We start from the raw sequence: 11,440 nt of genomic DNA, 5'->3' as shown, positions 1-11,440 counted from the left end.
TGGTTATTCAAAAAGACAAAGACTTAGTTGTACTATAGGTTATTAAGGATCACTACAATTTTTCACTGCTGCTGTATAAAGCTAGTCTGTGAAGCTGGTATGGTACGAAAGTCTTCCACAACCTGTAGCCTGATCACCGCCAGATATATATATAGCCCAGTCTACATTTGGTGATTAGTGCAGTGAGAGCAAGAGCCATGCAAAAGCTTGGCTCATTGCATGATTTAGGGTGCCATTGGCAAATGCAACCATTGCCAGGACCATTCAAACCACAGCTCAAGCAGCTGGCGATCACTCTGCAATGTGTTTTTTGCCATCTGAAAGAATGCCGGAGGGCATCTGGTGTCTGGCTTGACTCTGGCTTCTCATTCTTCACTGGGATCCTTTCACTGATGGATTCTGCATAACATTTTTTTTTTTTTTTTAAGAGCAAGAGGAAGCACATGGCAGAAAGCTGGGAGCAGAAATCCTACACAAAACCCTAATTTCCCCTGCCTGCTGCAGCTCCTTCAGTCCAGGACCAGCAAGGCAGTCAGATCCTAGTGATCATCAGCAAACTATTAGCAAATTGCTAACAATGCAATTATTTCAAGGATCCTTGAAACTGTGCAGGCAGAATCAATGAAGTAAAAATGACTACCAGAGGCTAAACCACACAAAACAGACTGAGAACAAGAAGTGTAGGAACCAATGGTTTGCTCTGAGTACAGTATAGACACAGCTTCATAGTAAGACTAGCAGCTGTTGAGTATTTGTATTAAACAAAGAAAGAGGGAAAAGTCTTGCTAAAACTCAACACAATACAATCTCGAAGGAGTACAGAACTCGTCTATTAGACATGAGAGGCATACAGAGAGATTTAGTTTTTCGCAACAGAAAAGAGAAGGTAAGCAGGCCAGCTGCCAGCCGCTGAACTGGGCTGAACTAGGAGTCCTAGAAGAGGTCCATTCTTGATGCAGCTCTTGCACTCTGCTAGTGCTGGTACTGAGGAGGTGGGGGAATGCAAGGTGAGAGGGGGCAAAGGGGGCCTGATTGTGATACTGATCTGTGCCACTCTAGGGCAGCATCTCTACCTAGCCATGCATGCGCTGGTGCTGTTACTGTGCCTGCTGCCAGAATCCACAGCTGCCACAAAACCGAGTCTTGTTTCAGGGAGCCAGGGTTTATGTTACCTTTATGGGATCATCTGAATCTACACACTGATCCTAGAGTCCAGCTGCTGAAGGTGTTCAAGGACTCCATAGGGAATGGTGGGATTCCACATCCTGTAAGGGGAAATTCAGAAAGGAGAGAGATTTTTAGAAGCGTAGTTTGCTTCACAGTCTTTTTGGTGTATTTGGTATGTTAGTGGTTTGTTTCTATTTCTTTTAAAGTTGCCTTTCACTTTTGAATATAATTCTATAAGAGTATTTAAGCTATGGAACAAATGAAAACAAATTTTCATTTAGAAGGAAGCAGTTCACTCCCCCATAACTTCGCTGACTGTGGTTATAGGACACATTACAGTCCTGTCTCCATGACTGTCCTTTAGCTTTCTATCAAACTGCCTTGCCCTGAATGTGTACTGGCAGCTTCAGTCTATTTAACCTCTAATGGTGGATGCTCATTGTTTATCCTTCAAATACAAGTCCTGCAGCACAGAGTAGGTCAGGTACTCTGGGAGGGTAGAAGATTAACAAAGGGACAGTCAATGTAAACTATGCTTAAAGCAGGCCAAGCTTGCTTGCCTGGGACAATTGGGAATTAATGGAGCTGAAACCAGAGACAACATTTTTAACATTTCTATGACTGCTTTTGTATTTTAGTGATGTCTCTTTTTGTGCCTCTTATAAATCTGACAATTACAGAACACAGCTTTAGCATGAATTCTAACTCAATTTACATAATGAAGATACAGCAAACAGCATATCAAGAGACTTACACCAAGTTCTTTATATGCGGACATTTTTGTAGGCTCTCAGTCAGCTGCTGGGCTCCAACACCAGTTATTTTGTTATACTGAACACTAAGAGGGAAAAAACCCAACTTTGTTAATCCAGATCACATCATGTGATGGTGTAATCAAACATTCTATTCAAATTAAAAAATACCACATGGCTTTGTCTGCAAATGAGGGAAGAAACAAAAAGAAAAAAACCCCAACAAAATAGATCCATGATTCAAAAAAACTGTAATAAAATACTCAAAAGGTCAAACTGGAACTTCATTAAGTTAGTTCATCTGAGGGATTCCTTATTCTATGTGCCCGAGGTCCTTCTCCAACTCCCCATGACCCTATTCTCCCATCTTAAAGCTCATTTTTCAGTTTTTATGATGAACTGCTCCTTAATCCTTTCCAAACACTATCTGGAGTTTGCACAAGCACATTTTCCCTGTAAAATTTCCCTGAAATTTTCTTCCTTAAATTCTGTCTTCTCTACCCTGAGCATGGAAGATATGAATTTTCAGTATTCAAGCAAGTAAGCTTTCCTGGGCAAACTCAAAAAAATTCATACTCACTCTAGCACTCTTAAAGATGACATCGCAGGAAGAACTTTCGCAAGATTTTCTGCTCCAAAATCACAAATGCTATTATTGTATAAGCTGCAGAAAACCAAAGTCACAGTTGAATAACGGATAATGTAAACAGATTATATATTACATCAAGGAATTTCAGATATGGTTGGTACATCTTAACTTCTAATTCATCCTTATCTATTTGCAGTTAATGTTCAAAACAATTTCTTATTTTCTGTATCAAGCAACGCAAATGGTCACATCCTTTCTTCAGCTAGCACAGCTACAACAAATCTAGATTCTTAATGAATAATGAGAACATCTCTGTCTACATTAGATCAAATTAAAAATCTGCAAGAAAATGAAGCTCAAAGATTTGGGGCACAGCATTAAAAAGATTTCCAAGTGAGCAAATTATTCCAGAATTGCACACCATGGTTTCTGGCATTCCCTACTGAGACACTTCATTCAGGCCTACAGCAGATATTTTAATGAAGTGGGATGGACCATTGGTCCCATATCAGCAAATGCACACCACCTCGGAGCTGGCTTAGGGCTTTGCACTGCGCTTAGCAAGCTCCACATAAGCTTGCAGTAGATCATGGCCCTGGGTGCACATTTGTACAGGGTATTACTCATAAGTGGGTATAACAGATTAGGTTTAAAAACCAGTACAGTTCTCATTATATTCATGAGATATCTTCTGCATGTCTACACAGGGTCATACATTTCACTCCTCTTCTCTCTAAAGGATTTATGCAACAATGAAGTCAAAAGCTTGGCTGCTGCACAGTGTACATATTTGTTCCGTGTTCAGTAACTTCTGTCAGAGATAGCGAGGTGTGTTGTATAAAACAACTGAACAGGATACAAGTACTTACCTTAGTGTCTTTAATGAAGACAAGGAAGGAAGAGCTGTCGCTAGCTTCTCCGCACCCACATCTGTTATCTTATTCTGTGATAAGCTACAGTGAGATGGTCTTGTTAGTTGAGTACATTTATTCTAATTTACTACCATGTGGGGAAAATTTGTTTTTTATGTCTTATTTTATATAATTTGGACAGTCTGTTTAGACCAAATGCAGGGAAGAAGACAAATTACGGCTCTTGAAGGGCAATGAGAAATTGCCATAAGATTAACCTATTTCTCTAATGAATATACAGATTATGTCCATAGACTCATTGGTCTTCCATGCCCATGGGTTAGTTGTGTCCTTAACTGTTAACACACAGTCCCTTAAGGCTCTAGGTTTAATCTATTTCTTTTCAAATTTTCCCTGAACTGTTAACCTTGCACTTACTTTAATGTTTCCAGTGATGTCAGGGTTGGAAAGACTTCAGACAGACTCTTTGCTCCTTCATCTCCTATGCCATTTTCACTCAGAGCATCAAGGCTGGGTGATGACAAAGAGAGAATTAGCTTCCCTTTTAATCTAAATTTTTGCAGTTTATTCACCTCAGAGACCACTCTATCTTGAGAACCTCTCTGCAGTAGCCTCAATCAGCAAGAAGCATCACACAAATTACAGCTTCTTTAACAAGCAGCTTTCTGCTTCACAAATTTACAGCCTAAGAAATTATTTTTTTACTAGTTGAATGGTTTGACCCATTTTCTTTGATATGCAAATGGTAGCACTTAATGCCTTGCTTCCACCATACACTGAAGATTATTAAAATGGTTACGAAATAGCTGTGTTCCAGCTATGCTGAAATGAGATTTCCTGTGCACACAGAAATACAGAATTGACAAAATCCAGTAGATGCTGTAAATCCCTGCCTAAACAGCACCTTCTCCAGATAGGGAGTATTAGAAATGAAGTTTTTCCTCATTCAAGTATCCAGATGGAAAGAGTTTCAGATAGCCACAATTTTAGATACTGGATCTCCTTCTAATCTGACAGACAACACTGGGATTGGTCCAACTCATTTCAATTTTAGAGCTTTATTGTTTACCCAAAATATCATTAAAAAGCCAGATACAATACAACCAAATGGCCAATGGGCTGAGCCAGGGAGGCCAAAGGCTCTCTCAAAAGCCAGTAATCTTCCCACAGAGATGGCGGCAGAATATTGACTATTGTTGCTCCAATTGTTTCTAGTGTAAAGACGCTTAAAATTCAGAGACAGCTGGTTTGTCATAGATACGAGAGAATAAATAGTAACTGGAGTTCTTAAAACTATTTCTAATACTGCTCACGGTAAAGGAAGGGACAAAGACTGCGTGAAAATACATGGACAGAACAAAACCAGATACTAGCTGAATATGGCTTTTAAAATATCTTTTATATTAATCAAATCCACAAAGCTCAATCTCTTACAAGTTCTACCAGAAGTTCAGAATGTCCGTTGACACCAGAAGGTGCACAGCACAGGCACAAATACTGAAGTTAACCCCCAAATTTAACACTGCTTCTGGTTCTGGAGGGAGTCTGTCCTCTCCTGGCACAGACACAACTGTGAGTCCCTCAGAAACCTCACCATGAGGGAGCCTGGGGCTCAGGCATGTTATGAAGCTTGAATGAAGAAATAAGTAATCTGCAGAGAGTGTTGATCAGTGTCATGGCAGGAAGGGGGAGCGCCCTGTGGGGCTCTGTACTAAACCGTTCCCGCAAGCTTTTAACCACTGAGGAACACACGGGGAAGTGACTGAAGGAGTATCAAACAAACCACTACCAAGTGTTTTAAGGGAGATGAAGAGAACTAGCTTTTAGTCCGCAGTTATATTCTCCGAGTGTTTTTGCCATTCAATTTATTCATTAAACCAGGTAGCCTTGTTGGCAAATAAAATGTTTCTTGGGTACATGAGCTGCCCCCATCATCAAGGGCTGCTGAGGAGCAACATTAGCAAAGTTAATCTTTAGCATTACTCACTCTAAATGCTGAAGCGATGGAAATGCTGCAAGAACTTCCACAAGCTTTAGGAATCCCTGAAGGCCACATACTGGACCCAGCCTGGAAGAAAATAAATATAAACACGCAGCAGTTCTTTCATGCTCAGAAACAGCATAAGTTATGAATCTTTAAGTTCTTCCCCTGCAGCCCCAAATGCAAGCTAGTTTATACTCCTCAGAAACAGCCATTCCCTACAATCTGCAGCAGGGATTTCTGCTTTCAAGCCTCCAGATAAGGACCCCACAAGGCTAAGGTCAGACAGAGCAGAGCCGCTTGCACAGAAGCAGCAGTACCTGCTTTTGCTACTTTTTTGCTACTCTTTGCAAGACTCATCTCACTTGTTTTGGATTCCTGTATTTCTATTATTCTTTATTTTTTTCAGGTTTGTAATTTTAACTGTTCTAAAATTGGTAACAGAGGTCAAAAAATATATTCTCCCCCCCCCCCCCGGCAATTCAGGCTAACTTAAGATCAACGCTTTACTGCAACATAAAACATAAATTGGACTTTAATATTCCAGCTCCAAGCATTTGTCACTCAGACACTAACCTCATACTTAGAGTTTCCTTGGGTATCACAACAAGTTCAGACAAGTTAAAAGGATCATAATTTTAACAAAAAAATTAAAATAAAGGGAAAGTAGCAGAGGAAATGAGAAGAGAAAGCAGCATAAAATCAGAAGTGAGGCCAAGCATAGAAGTTCTAGACTGGGTCAGATGTGCAGAGCAGGAAACAGATGAAGACTTGATGAGAGTTCATCATTGCACTGGTGCAATTTCTGCCCAAATTAGTTCACACACTATGGCAGGATATTTTAAGCAATAGAATAGCCTTGGAGGCTGCTTACAGTTTGTGGGGAAAAAAAAAGAAATGTTACTACACCTAATTTTTAAGGTCAGTGTTTCCAACTCAATCTTCCTTCTACCAGGAAAAGGGTGCTAAATATTTTATTTGGGAGGCATTCTCTGACCTTATTCTCTCATGGCCTAAGCTCTGGTAGGGCAGAAAATTACATCAGAAGATTCAGATAGAAAAGCTGAGCATTTCTGTGGAAAAAATAATTCCTAGGTAGTTGCATCACGATCAAGATATTTTATACCCTGTGGCACAAGATCTACATCTGATGATAAGGAGCTAACTTGTAGTAAAATCAAACAAAATCGATAGGATCGTGTTGATCTATATCACTGCAGGAGCTAGAAGTGACATTTTTTGAGTTTTGGCCATAACTTAATAAATCTAGTTGAGAAAAGCAAAATAGAAATCAATGGGATTTACTTAATGGTTTACCATAAACTAACTATATATCAGTTCAATGACTGTAGCCAATTATCCGTGTAATAATACATCAATCAACAGAGAGGTATATCACTTACGCAAATTCTAGTTTTCTGAGGTTTTTGATGGCAGGAATTTCATAGCTGCTGCAACCAGATGCATCTTGCACACTAAATAAATCACAGCAGAACCAGAATATGAGAAATACTTCAGCAAAGAAAAGAGTGCTTTAAAAATAACTTCTCAGTAAGCTTTTACAGGAAATAAACCACTGCTGCATTAACTGAGGAACCAGGAAACTTCAGAATAACTTGTGCTCCAACCTTTCTTTGTTCGATTAATTTCAGTCTGATAATTGCCTTTCATAGTGCAGTCGTTTGCTCTTTTTCCACTAAAACTTAAAAATACATTCTTCTAAATCAAGTATTTTCAGACATGAAACTTCTTTTGTGTATATTTTGATCAAAATACTCTGCCCATGTTAAAATTGATATCACCATTTTTATTTAAAAAACCCAACCAAAATACCTTTTTTCTGCATGATTTTAATTGCAACCAATCCCCTAGCCACATCATGAGCAAGGGTGAAACACAGGGTTTATAGATCACACAACACAAGCTTTTACCTTCTGAGCTCAGGTCATTTGTGACCGGTGCAAAACAAGCCTTCATTTATGGCCCAGGTGCTACAGGGGGGGAAATCGTTTAGCCCAAGGTATGTAACTGAAAGCAATTGGAAGATAGCATACTCAGAGATTAAAAAGAAATCTGAAAAATACGAAAGGCAGCAGCTTGCTTTTTTATTAGCAGTTTTGATAAGTATTCTGCATGGTGCTGTCATAGCTTTTCCCTGCCATGACAACCACCACACATCGGGGAAGGAAAACACTCTGAGATCATAGAAGACCTTGCGCTGCCTTAGTTACTTCTCCTTTGGACAAGCAGAGGACTCCATTCTCCAGCACTGTCAGTGAACACCCATTTTTTTAAATTGCTAGAATATTAAGAGAACTTTTGATTGTAAATGAGCCTACCAGTTGATCATCTTCTCCTGCATCTCTACAAGGTCTGAAAGGTCACTGATGTCCTTCATTGTCTTTGCCTTAAAGGGATCAAGAACAAATTTCTCTGTTGATGCCCTCAGCAGTTCATAGTCTTTTGTTTGTTCTAAAGATTTCCAAATCCTGACTGTATCACTGAGGGAGGCCCTGTGAAGGGACAAAACATATGAAATCAACAGATATGACTGCTGTTGTTGCATGGAAGTGTCATCTACATGCAGTCCTATGAACGACACTACTATCTACAAAGAATGACCAACCTGAACGATGCCACATTCTTTAGGCCAATCAAGTCTTTTAGCCCTTGCATATCAATGCTGCTGTTCCGCAAATCCAAGGAAAACTCTTTTCTTGACCTTTTTAAAATATAGTGCAGTACATGGACATCAGGTGGTGTAAGAATTACACCCAGAAAAGACAGGTCTGGCTTGAGCCTTAATGCCACATGCTGCAAAAGATAATTGCTTTGTGTTTCATAAATACAATGTAAAAGATCGAGTAACCTCTCCGGACAGAGTTCATTTATCTGCAGCTTTCTAACATATTTCAATAGTGTTTTCTGCTTCTTAGTTGATTGTTTTACATCCTTATTTGAAAGGGAGCAGAAGTAGGGGTCATCCTGGAGGAACCACAATCCCGCTAAAAATCGAGGCACTAAATCTAACCAGTTGTAAGGTTTTTTCTTCTTGGATGGAAAGGACAGGTACTTTGTTAGACTTTTGTCCTTGATCTCTTCTGCTAACATAAGGTGCAGCGCACTCAAGAAATTCTGAGTGACGAAATCAGAGAATGTGCTCCCAAATTCCTCTTCTCCACTATCTGAATGTCTGGGGAACGCAAATGGCAGGAAAAATCCGTATTTCAGAGCAAACTCTTTAACTTCCTTTGAAGGAAGAAGATCACTTTTCATGGCATTTTGGTGCTTTTCTCCAAGATACCAGGCTATACGGGCTAGTGTAGCAAGGCTTCCTTGATTTTGCATGGCTGTAACATCTGTTTGCGTAGGTATTATCTTTTGCTGAACAAATTTCAGGAAGACTGCAGTAAGAGTTGAAGGAAGGCTTTTCTCTCCCATTTCAAGTACTGTCTCACAGAGCAAACAAATAAATCTACACATAAGAGGGCTGTAACAGTGACTGAACAAGTACTCACTCTCTTTGATTAATTTCAGTGCATTATCACAGTAGGGTAATCCTTCAAAGTATTTGGTTATGTACAATTCTCTCTGCTGAGGGGAAAATCCTACTATTTCAATAGTCTTATCCACTTTGGACACATACTGGTACACCTTGTCTTTTGGTCTTGCTGTAAGTAATAGAGTACAACCATTGAGTATTTTTTTTTGGATGAGTCCTGAAAGCAGCTCCTTTATACTGCACAAGTCTTTTTCAGGCTGGCTGGCTGAGCAATGAGGAAGATTCTCATGATCATGCAGCCCTTCAAAACCATCAAAAACCAGAAGAACTTTAGCAGGATTTTGCAATATATACTCAAAGATCTCTTTGCTTCCCTCTTGAGGTTTTACAAAAAATTCAAGAAGCAGATCCTTCAGGCTGTATTGCTTCTCAGGCAAGCTTACTTGTTTGCAGTTAAACCAAAATACAAATTCAAACTGAGAAAACTCTCCATTGGACCAGTCCTGGCAGATCTTCTGAACAAGAATGCTTTTGCCCATTCCTGCTTTTCCCAGCACCACAATCACTTTAGTCTCTACGTCTTTACCTCCCGGGATTTGAAATATTTGGCTTCTTTTAAGGGCTGCCTTTTCCTTCCCTTGCAGACTGCGAGTTACCAGCTCCTTTTCCATTGCTTTTATGTTATACTTCCCAGTCTTGGTTTCAGTTTGGCTTTGAACAAGTGTGCCATCAATAAACAGGTGCTCAAGAGTTACTTCACGTTCCATGGCCACAGATTTGCACACATCTTGGAAATAATCCATAAGTAATGTACAGAACGCTTCCACTGGCTCTAGAGAAATAAAAAGCACACATAAACTGAAGAAAACAGTCCACAAATTACAACATTTTTTCAGGATGGCTTAAATATGTACTTGTAATATGGTCAAAATATATCAGTTCTCTGTATCATGTAGGTCTGGATTTATTCCATACAACTGCAGGTACTTAAATTAGGAGTGCAGGCACAATAATTTTGAAGGTATCTATGCATATGATAAACCCAGCTAAGTACACTGGCCTCCTAAGTATGTTCTACAGCTAGGTATCTAAAGGTAGACAAGTCTAACATCTTAAAAACAGGAATTATGCTCAAACACTCAAAACAGCTTCACAAATTGTTGAATGACAATTCCTGCAACAAGTAGTTTTTCTGTATGATAAGAAACACAGAAAAATTAACCAAAAAAGATGGGAAGTTTTAAGTTCAAGAGATCTACACTCACTTGGTCTTTTGAAAATTTCTTCAGGAGGAATTATGGGAACTCGGACATCTTTGAACATTTCTAAACCTGGAGAAACAAATTATATATTTGAAGACACCTAGATAGTCATAAATTCTGCTTTATTAATTTTAACAATAAGACTAATACAAATTTTCAAGTTCAGTGCAACATAAACTATGTATCATCCAGAGAAAGAGATATTTTTTTTATTTCACAAGGGAAAGGTAAAAATCCTCACACAAGTACAGTTGATCTGACATGAACTGTTGCAGGCAGTATGACATCAAACAAGATGATAGCTGTTCCGACAGTTGTGTGAAGCAGAAGACCTATCACAACAAGGTGACATCTGCTGCTCTTTGCAAATGTCCGTGTTTTGCATAAAGTCACACTCACATATAGGACTTTGTTATGTCATCAAAAGCAACAGCTTTCTTTTGTTATTCTACACCTTGTGACCAAGAATTAAGGATGAAAGTCACAGAGAAGTGTCTATTGGTAACAGAAATTACCCATAACTCTTCCTGATGATGTACTGTCACTGACCCATTTTCTTTCTTTTTGCCTGTTTGTTTTCAAACTGCTGCAGGCCTTTGCACGTGATCAAATGAGCAGTGCCTGCCATACACAAAGAAATTGGGAATTTTTCAGAGAAACCATATTTTCTACAGACTGTTAATTACAGAGTACCAATTTTGACAAAACTTTTGGTAGGAAAAGCTTTGCAGACACAGGACAGAATTTAAATTGACAGAGACGGTAACAAACCCAGCCTCATCAATAGTTTCATGGTAACCACTCAGTAGAGATGTGGGGGGAAAAAAACCCAAAACCAACAGGTTAATCTCCCTAGATTTGTGCAAATGTATTTATTACCATAATATTTGGCTCATCTTGATGTAGAATGTGGTTAAAAAAATACAAATCTTAAATTTCAGAGATCTGGAAATCATTTCCTACTCAGCACGCCAGCAACAGGCAGAATGGTTAGAGTTCAGAGTTGCTTCTGGCAGAATTCTAATAAGCAAGTCCCTTTTCCAGTGAAAGAATACATTTGATACAGTGATAGTTCTCCTCCTTGTAGAAGAAAAGTCAACTTAAGATATTAAATAAAGAGGGGACATACCTGTTTTCAGGCAAGCGTGTTTTTGGCTTATTTATTCTATTAAACAAAAACAACAGAATGGAAAACCAAGAAAAGCTGTAATGATACATTTAGATGGGAAGCAGCATTGGACAAATCAAGCAGGTGTTAATTTTTTCAAAAAGGAAAAGAGACTGGCTTGGTAGCTCATGTGCTAATTTTTCTGCT

At 39.0% G+C, this 11,440-nt stretch overlaps 1 protein-coding gene across 1 annotated transcript in view; it reads right to left on the bottom strand.

The window, feature by feature from the left end:
- Positions 1-1,177: 1,177 nt before the first annotated feature.
- Positions 1,178-11,440, bottom strand: part of CIITA (class II major histocompatibility complex transactivator) — a gene marked incomplete at its 5' end in the record, with an annotated part of 28,509 nt that continues 18,246 nt past the window's right edge. The window contains 10 exons of the mRNA XM_082490269.1: positions 1,178-1,265; positions 1,922-2,005; positions 2,500-2,583; positions 3,378-3,461; positions 3,798-3,890; positions 5,368-5,448; positions 6,765-6,836; positions 7,701-7,874; positions 7,988-9,695; positions 10,129-10,194. Of these exons, the coding sequence (XP_082346395.1) occupies positions 1,193-1,265; positions 1,922-2,005; positions 2,500-2,583; positions 3,378-3,461; positions 3,798-3,890; positions 5,368-5,448; positions 6,765-6,836; positions 7,701-7,874; positions 7,988-9,695; positions 10,129-10,194 (2,519 nt within the window). The 3' untranslated portion in view covers positions 1,178-1,192. The remainder of the gene's footprint in view (positions 1,266-1,921; positions 2,006-2,499; positions 2,584-3,377; positions 3,462-3,797; positions 3,891-5,367; positions 5,449-6,764; positions 6,837-7,700; positions 7,875-7,987; positions 9,696-10,128; positions 10,195-11,440) is intronic.

This window comes from Vanellus vanellus (genome assembly GCF_965231255.1).
Source record: "Vanellus vanellus genome assembly, chromosome: 14".
NCBI lineage: Eukaryota > Metazoa > Chordata > Aves > Charadriiformes > Charadriidae > Vanellus > Vanellus vanellus.
Note: the sequence above shows the minus strand (reverse complement) of the source record. Positions and strands in the feature narration are given on the sequence as shown.